This window comes from Haematobia irritans, chromosome 2 (assembly GCF_050003625.1).
Source record: "Haematobia irritans isolate KBUSLIRL chromosome 2, ASM5000362v1, whole genome shotgun sequence".
Taxonomy (NCBI): Eukaryota; Metazoa; Arthropoda; class Insecta; order Diptera; family Muscidae; genus Haematobia; species Haematobia irritans.
The window spans coordinates 110,194,619-110,205,199 of NC_134398.1; the positions used below are offsets into that span (position 1 = coordinate 110,194,619).

The 10,581-nt window shown below is 34.7% G+C and overlaps 1 protein-coding gene and 2 long non-coding RNA genes across 3 annotated transcripts; 2 read left to right on the plus strand and 1 right to left on the minus strand.

The window, feature by feature from the left end:
- The first annotated feature begins 3,017 nt into the window (after positions 1-3,017).
- LOC142223749 (uncharacterized) lies at positions 3,018-3,502 on the plus strand. Its single transcript, XR_012718887.1, has 2 exons — positions 3,018-3,225; positions 3,293-3,502. It is a non-coding gene; the product is annotated as an uncharacterized LOC142223749 (long non-coding RNA).
- A 1,543-nt stretch (positions 3,503-5,045) lies between these two features.
- LOC142223750 (uncharacterized) lies at positions 5,046-6,166 on the minus strand. Its single transcript, XR_012718888.1, has 3 exons — positions 5,834-6,166; positions 5,664-5,769; positions 5,046-5,598 (listed from the first exon to the last, which is right to left on the minus strand). It is a non-coding gene; the product is annotated as an uncharacterized LOC142223750 (long non-coding RNA).
- A 1,305-nt stretch (positions 6,167-7,471) lies between these two features.
- On the plus strand, positions 7,472-8,410 carry LOC142224977 (uncharacterized). The gene has a single exon (XM_075294753.1). The coding sequence runs from the start codon at positions 7,472-7,474 to the stop codon at positions 8,408-8,410; it is 939 nt and encodes a 312-aa protein (XP_075150868.1).
- Positions 8,411-10,581: the final 2,171 nt, after the last annotated feature.

Sequence of the window (10,581 nt, forward strand, 5' to 3'; positions counted from 1 at the left end):
AAAACATATATATGGGAGCTATATCTAAATCTTAACCGATTTCAACCAAATTTGGCACGCATAGCAACAATGCTAATTCTACTCCCTGTGCAAAATTCCAACTAAATCGGAGAAAAAATTTAGCCTCTGTGGTCATATGAGTGTAAATCGGGCGAAAGCTATATATGGGAGCTATATCTAAATCTGAACCGATTTCAACCAAATTTGGCACGCATAGCAACAATGCTAATTCTACTCCCTGTGCAAAATTCCAACTAAATCGGAGCAAAAAATTAGCCTCTGTGGTCATATGAGTGTAAATCGGGCGAAAGCTATATATGGGAGCTATATCTAAATCTGAACCGATTTCCACCAAATTTGACACGCATAGCTATAATGCTAATTCTACTCCCTGTGCAAAATTTCAACTAAATCGGAGCAAAAAATTGGCCTCTGTGGACAAAGGAGTGTAAATCGGGCGAAAGCTATATATGGGAGCTATATCTAAATCTGAACCGATTTGGATGATATTTTGCAAGTTTTTCGAGACTCATAAAATATTGGGATGTACGGAATTTGAGGAAGAGCGGTTGATATACACGCCAATTATGACCAGATCGGTGAAAAATATATATGGCAGCTATATCTAAATCTGAACCGATTTTTTCCAAAATCAATAGGGATCGTCTTTGAGCCGAAACAGGACCCCATACCAAATTTTAGGACAATCGGACTAAAACTGCGAGCTGTACTTTGCACACAAAAATACATCAACAGACAGACGGACAGACAGACAGACAGACGGACATCGCTAAATCGACTCAGAATTTAATTCTAAGACGATCGGTATACTAAACGATGGGTCTCAGACTTTTCCTTCTTGGCGTTACATACAAATGCACAAACTTATTATACCCTGTACCACAGTAGTGGTGAAGGGTATAAAAATATGGGAAACATTTAAATCTGGAGCAATTTTAAGAAAACTTCGCAAAAGTTTATTTATGATTTATCGCTCGATATATATAAAGAGTGATTTGTTAAGAGCTTGATAACTTTTTAAAAAAAAAACGCATAAAATTTGCAAAATCTCATCGGTTCTTTATTTGAAACGTTAGATTGGTCCATGACATTTACTTTTTGAAGATAATTTCATTTAAATGTTGACCGCGGCTGCGTCTTAGGTGGTCCATTCGGAAAGTCCAATTTTGGGCAACTTTTTCGAGCATTTCGGCCGGAATAGCCCGAATTTCTTCGGAAATGTTGTCTTCCAAAGCTGGAATAGTTGCTGGCTTATTTCTGTAGACTTTAGACTTGACGTAGCCCCACAAAAAATAGTCTAAAGGCGTCAAATTGCATGATCTTGGTGGCCAACTTACCGGTCCATTTCTTGAGATGAATTGTTCTCCGAAGTTTTCCCTCAAAATGGCCATAGAATCGCGAGCTGTGTGGCATGTAGCGCCATCTTGTTGAAACCACATGTCAACCAAGTTCAGTTCTTCCATTTTTGGCAACAAAAAGTTTGTTAGCATCGAACGATAGCGATCGCCATTCACCGTAACGTTGCGTCCAACAGCATCTTTGAAAAAATACGGTCCAATGATTCCACCAGCGTACAAACCACACCAAACAGTGCATTTTTCGGGATGCATGGGCAGTTCTTGAACGGCTTCTGGTTGCTCTTCACTCCAAATGCGGCAATTTTGCTTATTTACGTAGCCATTCAACCAGAAATGAGCCTCATCGCTGAACAAAATTTGTCGATAAACACATTTCGAACCGAACACTGATTTTGGTAATAAAATTCAATGATTTGCAAGCGTTGCTCGTTAGTAAGTCTATTCATGATGAAATGTCAAAGCATACTGAGCATCTTTCTCTTTGACACCATGTCTGAAATCCCACGTGATCTGTCAAATACTAATGCATGAAAATCCTAACCTCAAAAGAATCACCCTTTACATTAGAAGTTTAGGAAAATTAGAGTCATTTTTACAACTTTTCCACTAAGCAGTGGCGATTTTACAAGGAAAATGTTGGTATTTTGACCATTTTTGTCGAAATCAGAAAAACATATATATGGGAGCTATATCTAAATATGAACCGATTTCAACCAAATTTGGCACGCATAGCAACAATGCTAATTCTACTCCCTGTGCAAAATTTCAACTAAATCGGAGCAAAAAATTAGCCTCTGTGGTCATATGAGTGTAAATCGGGCGAAAGCTATATATGGGAGCTATATCTAAATCTGAACCGATTTCAACCAAATGTGGCACGCATAGCTACAATGCTCATTCTACTCCCTGTGCAAAATTTCAATTAAATCGGAGTAAAAGATTGGCCTCTGTGGTCATATGAGTGTAAATCGGGCGAAAGCTATAAATGGGAGCTATATCAAAATCTGAACCGATTTCCACCAAATTTGACACGCATAGCTATAATGCTAATTCTACTCCCTGTGCAAAATTTCAACTAAATCGGAGCAAAAAATTGGCCTCTGTGGACAAAGGAGTGTAAATCGGGCGAAAGCTATATATGGGAGCTATATCTAAATCTGAACCGATTTGGATGATATTTTGCGAGTTTTTCGAGACTCATAAAATATTGGGATGTACGGAATTTGAGGAAGATCGGTTGATATACACACCAATTATGACCAGATCGGTGAAAAATATATATGGCAGCTATATCTAAATCTGAACCGATTTTTTCCAAAATCAATAGGGATCGTCTTTGAGCCGAAACAGGACCCCATACCAAATTTTAGGACAATCGGACTAAAACTGCGAGCTGTACTTTGCACACAAAAATACATCAACAGACAGACAGACAGACAGACGGACGGACAGACAGACAGACAGACAGACAGACGGACATTAAATTGAGCCGACGGGCTTTTTGGGCAGCAAATAAATCAATTACTTCTTCAGTCGGCACATTTATTCGGTGATGAACCAATCCATTGAGTCTACTCTCGCTATCCCTGCCAGCATTTCAAAGTTACATTTCATCCTCATCGCTACCACAGACTCGTAAATGTCACCACAACCATCGCGAACTGTGATGGGGGAAGCATATCAAAAAGTACAAAATGTACATGAAAGTATTTTGCCATCACTACTGTTAGAAGAGCCATTTTATTTTTTGTGAAACGCCAAGCGCAACCAGCTTGTTATATTTTATTTAAATAAAAACGAAAATAAAGTATTGAAGACATAGATATTACGCTTAAAATTGTGAAAGGTATATGGTGAACAATTTTCGACTTTCCAAATAGAATAAAGTGATCGTTTTTCAAATATTTTTCCAGGCACGCTGTCTCCATCGAAAATAAACAAACTGGCTGATAGACTTTGCAATATGTAACTTGCTACTTAAAACTCAACATCATTCTTTTATTAATGCAAAAAATTATGTTAAATGTGATGAGATAAACCGAAAAATGTTTTATTTATAAGAAATTATAAATGTTTAATCAAATCAATAAACATCTACACAATCGTGTTTTACTTGACCACAATGATTCTTCTACAAATACCTTAAAATTCACTTTTTCTGATAGTTTGCAGGGGATCTAAATAGGCACCTAATAATTGCACTGATGAGAAACTTTTTCGTAGTAACTTGGCGTGGTACAACTTCTCAATAGTGACGGCATTTTTCCGACGAGTTTTTGATGTCGTATATGATTGTTTTCGATATAGTGGGGATTCTCAGAAGCGCCCCCAAATTCAAAAAATGTTGGCAGGGTAGTCGAATTTCTAAGATACGTCTTTAATCTCTTCATTGTTGAAAATGAAAGTTCGGATGAGTACGTAGTAACTGCAGGGATGGAAAATGCAGTACTATAGTACTTTTTTCAATACTTTTCCACCCCGGTCAGTACCGTAGTACCCCCGCGAATGATTTAGTACCTTTTGTGTAGAAATTTTTGAGATTTATGGTACAATAGCTTTGACAAAATATTTTAATATTTTGAGAAAGTCTTTATCAACCTTATTTGCTAATAGTCTTTTACAAATATGGCAAAACAGACATGTTCATGTGGGAAGAAAATCTCGATTTTGTAAAAGACATAGTCAAAAACAGGATTTTATTGAACTTCAAGAATGTTTTAGTCGAAAAAAGAATGCGATTCTATATAATCGATTTTTTATTTCGGTAGAAAATGTTGTCAACATTTTATTTCTATATAGTATTTTTGCAAAATTATATTTTTATAGAAAATTTTGTCAAAATTTTATTTCAATTGAAAATTTTTTACAAATTTTATTTCTATAGTAAATTTTTGCAAAATTTTATTTCTATAGAAACAAATTTGCTACATTTTTTTTCTACAGATTTTTTTTGCAAAATTTTATTTTTATAGAAAATTTTTGCAAAATTTTATTTATATAGAAACTTTTGTCAAAATTTTATTTTCTTTAAAATTTAGTCTCTTGACAATAATTTTCCAGTGAAATTTTTGTTGAAATTTAGTAAAAAGTACCTTTCCGCTCAAAAAATACCTTTTTAGTACTTTCTTAAAAATTGTATTTTCCATCCCTGAGTAACTGGCAAAGTGACCAAAATTTTTAAAAGAATATTCACGTTTGGAAATATCTCTTTATTGCACTCTCCAAGTGCTTCCATCGCTGAATTAGGCAGGTTCTTTTCGCAGGTTTTGCGCCATTTCATTTACACATGTGTGTTTGGCTGTTTCGTTGTTGTTGCTATGGCCAAACAAAGCGAGTCATCCCAATAAACACAAACGTTTGAAAAATGCTAAATTTCAACAATTTTTCAAACATTTTTTCAAAGGATTAGGGTAATATTCAAGTTGAGAAATTGTTGAGAAAATCGCGTTCTCAACAAAAAACAGACATTACCCTCAACAGTAAAATTCGACACAATAGCAATAATTTCTCAAGTGTTATCCTCAAACTGAAATGCATCGCTACTCAATAATTTGTCAAACAATTTTCGATGCGAGTCAAATTCAAAATTAACATCGTTGCAAATACTTTTCAACCTAAATTTGTATGAATGATATCCCCACTTCAAATTGAAAGTCAAAGCCAAAATTCTATGAATTTTGTATAATTTATTCATTTTCATCAAAATAAAATATATAATAATACACTACACTACATAATACACTACAATACCAATTGATAAATAATAATCTTATTAAACATATCAACAAATAAGAACAAAGAAAAAAAAAAAACAAACAAACAACAAAACTTTAAATATCTTAAACATTATTAGTAAACACTTTTGCATTGATAATTCGATTTCCTTCCTTTTGGTGTCATAAAACAGCATTAAAATTTATTAACATGCGGGCAATTTGAAATTAGGAACGTACTGGACCGGGTGTTAGAATTGATTTCCAGCAGAAGGAATTCACAAAATATCCATTTTAAACTGATAATAGCATATGAATTAAACTGACGATGTGATGCACATTTTCATCCAGAAGTTGTTGATTTCAACAATTTGTTGTTTTTAACAATTTTAATTGGTTGCACTTGTAATGTTTCTGGAAACTTTTTCTTGTCGATAAGCCACTCATTTTTCATCGGGGAGCTTCTTAATGTTTGCAAGAATGTAGCATCCAAAGATTTTGGTTTTCTGCAAAGAGATTTAAATTTAGTGACTTCTCTAAAGTGTTGATTTAATTTTTCATATTGACGTACCAATTATTATAAACTATTTGAAGCAGTTCCAGTTAATTGTCCACCATTTTTTCATCGGTCAGCTTTTTAATGTTTTCAAGAACGTAGAATCCATAATTTTAGTTTTCTGCAAAGAGATATACATTTAGTGACTTCCTTAAAGTTTTATTTCATTTTTTATTTTCACTTACCTATTTTTATAAACTATTTGGTTATTTGTCTAAAATTTTCCATTTTTTTATTTCTTGCAATTGACCACGAACTTCGTTGCACAAATAAGTATTGAAAACCACATGGTTTTTTCATTGCATTTTAGGGTAGTGTTTTGTCAAAGTTTTATCATATTATCTTCAACAACTTTTCAAAGATTTCGTCAACATTTTGGCAAATTGGAAGTAATTCGCAAACAATTTAAAGATGTATTGAAGATGAGCTATTTCAAGTCAAGTTGAATTTATGTTGAAAATTATATTTACCCTCAAACTGAAAAGTTGTTGCATTTGAAAAACGCTCATCCTGTGTTTATTGGGATATTCACAAAAAGAACAACAAATACAAATAAAAAGCAGAAAGACATTTTCCAAAAATGAAATTTGTGGTGCGAGAACAAAAACAATCAGTTTTTTCGACCATCGTTTGACGGGCTTTTCAACTAGTATTCTATGATTTGTGCAAGTTTTATAGGTAAGCGTTTTTCAAAATAAAACCTCCAGCTTTTCTTCAACATCTTCGATAAGATTTTTCTATGCAGCTAAAATATATATTTATTTATATAAAAATATTCATTCATTTCGGGGGGGGTTTGATCCCCCTCATCCCCCCCCTGAATACGGCCTTGTCTGTGGTCATATGACTGTAAATCGGGCGAAAGCTATATATGGGAGCTATATCTAAATCTGAACCGATTTCAACCAAATTTTGCACGCATAGCTACAATGCTAAGTATACTCCCTGTGCAAAATTTCAACTAAATCGGAGCAAAAAATTGGCCTCTGTGGTCATTTGAGTGTAAATCGGGCGAAAGCTATATATGGGAGCTATATCTAAATCTGAACCGATTTCAACCAAATTTGACACGCATAGCTAGAATGCTAATTCTACCCCCTGTGCAAAATTTCTACTAAATCGGAGCAAAAAATTGGCCTCTGTGGTCATTTGAGTGTAAATCGGGCGAAAGCTATATATGGGAGTGTTTGTCAACATTGTTACATTGTTGGACGTGTTTTCAAGTTGCTCCAATTAAAATTAAAATTTCATTGTGAATATCTCGCTTAACTTGTGCTAAAACCGGTGCTTAACGTGATCTAAAGCTTTTGCATTCTGTTCGACATATTTCGTTTGAGCTGTTTTGTGTTGAAAGCTGTATTTTTATAAAGTTTTATAAAACTGCAAACCATCGAAAGCAATACAAATATTTCAGTTTTTGTTGTTGTTTCGAGGTTTCTGTAAACAAAGAGAAAAGGCGCTTTGACCTGTGAGTACACAAATTAGAAACGTCAGCTTACTCCTCACTCAATAGTGTTGGCCAGCGAAACGTCATTCCACTGTTCTCCTTCTGTTTTGATTGATAAAAGCTCATTTCAAAAGTTTTTCTGTGGTTGTTGATCAGGCTAAGTACTAATCACTGGTTGTTGAAATAGCTAAGTACTGAATTTGCTAACCTAAACTCAACTCTGATTTTGTATATGCCTAGAAGTATACTTTGGATTTTACGTATTAAATTTCACATTTGATTTCAAGTCTGAATCATATATTTATTCATTGCGAAATTGTTGGAAATATATTTGCATCCACATTCTTGTCTTTGACATATTAAGAAAAATTGAAAAATGGCTTGCCCTATACCATCGTGTCGTATCACTAAATTGGATGAACAAATGATTTCGTGCTGGATTTGTTCAACAAGTTACCATTCAAAATGTGCGCAATTAGCAGCACGCACAATTGACAACTTACGTGAAGATAAGGGTCTGCGGTGGTGCTGTGAAAAGTGCAAACATATTGATGGCGAGTTTTTTACCTTTTTTAAAAACTGTAGAGCCAGACTCGATGATATTTCGAGGGATTTTGATTTGATCTCAGATCGCTTTAAAAAATATAAGAATATTCTCGATAATTCTTCAAACTTGGACATAGTGTTACAATCACCAACTGAAAACTCCAGAAAAAGGAAGAAATCTAAATCTAACAAGAATTCATCTAACAATGAGATTGAAACAATTTCTCCGACACTAGTTAACACCAATAATAATATTCACGATTCAGAGACTGTTGTCATTCCTACTAACAACGCTGAAACTGCACCTTTACCTATTCCACCTATTATTATTACCCCGTCGCATTCGAATTCACTGAACACTGGAACAGTAGTGGCACCAGCTACTGTGTTAACTGATACTAATTCATTCTTTTCTCCTTTTAATACACCTACAAATCAATCGCCTGCTGGTTCAGCTCCAAAACCTTTAAGGGTCTTACCCCCAATGAAAACCATTTTTGCTGCCCGTTTTGCTCCAGAAACAACTGAGGATGATATTCATTTCTACATAAAATCAAAACTGAATGCAAATGTAGACATTAAGGTATCTAAACTGCAATTTGTAGAGAGGAGGAACAAGTCGTCATTCAAAATTTTCGTACCTGAGGACATTTTTGACACAGTGGTCAATCCGGAATTTTGGCCTTACAGAGCTGTGGTGCATGAATTTGTTTTTAGAGATAGAGTTGCCCGTTTACCTGCACGTCCCGTTGAGCAATCAAAAAACTGAATAAAACCCTGTCTGATACGAATTTTACTTTAGTTTATCAGAATGTTAGGGGACTTAACACAAAATTATGCAACCTATATACGGATAGCTTTGGCTTTGATTATGATTTGATTATATTTACTGAAACCTGGCTTCAAAGTAATATCTTAAATACTGAAATCTTATGCGACAAGTACCAAATTTATAGATGTGACCGCACAACTGGTTTGAAGAAATCTGGTGGCGGCGTCCTAATTGCTGTTTCTTCGAAATTTGCTTCATCAAAAATTGATATTCCAAATGAACTTCAAATTGAATATATAGGAGTGAAAATAAGGTGCGGCCATAATTCATTGTTTGTGACTTGCTCCTATATTCCTCCTGGTTCTTGTAACGATGTTTATAATGCTCATTTGACTGCTATCCAATCGGTCCTATCTACTGCGAGACCCTCTGATTTGATTGTTTTGTCTGGTGATTTTAACATTCCATCTATTACATGGAAATATTGTGAGGAAATGAATTACTCCGTACCAATGCTAAGAAATGGATATCAATCTGAATTTGTTGAAAACTTGTTAAAAGATGGTCTTTTTCAAATTAGCATACAAAACATACAAAATTCGAATAATAAATTACTTGATTTATTTTTTACAAATGAACTAAAAGATGTGTTTTTATCACGCGTCAATGCCGTTGTAAATCCTGAAGATGTTCATCATCCCACTGTCTGTATGGATATAAATAAAGGGTGATTCTTTTGAGGTTAGGATTTTCATGCATTAGTATTTGACAGATCACGTGGGATTTCAGACATGGTGTCAAAGAGAAAGATGCTCAGTATGCTTTGACATTTCATCATGAATAGACTTACGATCTGCCACAACGTCGAATTTTCAGTGAATGGGCCCTAGAAAAGTTGGCAGAAAATCCGCTTTTTTATCGACAAATTTTGTTCAGCGATGAGGCTCATTTCTGGTTGAATGGCTACGTAAATAAGCAAAATTGCCGCATTTGGAGTGAAGAGCAACCAGAAGCCGTTCAAGAACTGCCCATGCATCCCGAAAAATGCACTGTTTGGTGTGGTTTGTACGCTGGTGGAATCATTAGACCGTATTTTTTCAAAGATGCTGTTGGACGCAACGTTACGGTGAATGACGATCGCTATCGTTCGATGCTAACAAACTTTTTGTTGCCAAAAATGGAAGAACTGAACTTGGTTGACATGTGGTTTCAACAAGATGGCGCTACATGCCACACAGCTCGCGATTCTATGGCCATTTTGAGGGAAAACTTCGGAGAACAATTCATCTCAAGAAATGGACCGGTAAGTTGGCCACCAAGATCATGCGATTTGACGCCTTTAGACTATTTTTTGTGGGGCTACGTCAAGTCTAAAGTCTACAGAAATAAGCCAGCAACTATTCCAGCTTTGGAAGACAACATTTCCGAAGAAATTCGGGCTATTCCGGCCGAAATGCTCGAAAAAGTTGCCCAAAATTGGACTTTCCGAATGGACCACCTAAGACGCAGCCGCGGTCAACATTTAAATGAAATTATCTTCAAAAAGTAAATGTCATGGACCAATCTAACGTTTCAAATAAAGAACCGATGAGATTTTGCAAATTTTATGCGTTTTTTTAAAAAAAAAAAAGTTATCAAGCTCTTAACAAATCACCCTTTATGTCTTTTTCGAGATCTATGCGAAATAAACTCGTATTGAAAACTGATAAAATATTCTCTTTTAATAGAACTGATTATGAAAAACTGAACTCATTACTATTAAATGTGGATTGGAATAAAATTTTACCAGCGAGAAATCTTGATGAATCAATAAATACATTTTATGAAACTTTGAATTCATTCATAGCCCAATCTGTTCCATTAATTCGAATAACTTCTCACACTGGTCCACCTTGGAATGACAGTAAATTACGTAACTTGAAGAATAGAAAGAATAAACTTTATAAAAAGTATAACAAATCTGGATCTGTGACTGACTATGCAAACTACTCAATTGCTCGTTCAGAATACAACCTGTGGAATAAACAATCCTATAACAATTATTTATCGAAAATTCACTACTCCATTTATTTCTCCTGATATTGTGATGAGTTATATGGAAAAGATAAAATGTTCATATCGCCCGGGCCGTGATGGGATTCCCAGTAACATCCTCAAATATTGTGCTC

Excerpts from the sequence above, each read along its gene's own strand:
- LOC142224977 (XM_075294753.1), top strand. The coding sequence starts at position 7,472 with ATGGCTTGCCCTATACCATCGTGTCGTATCACTAAATTGGATGAACAA.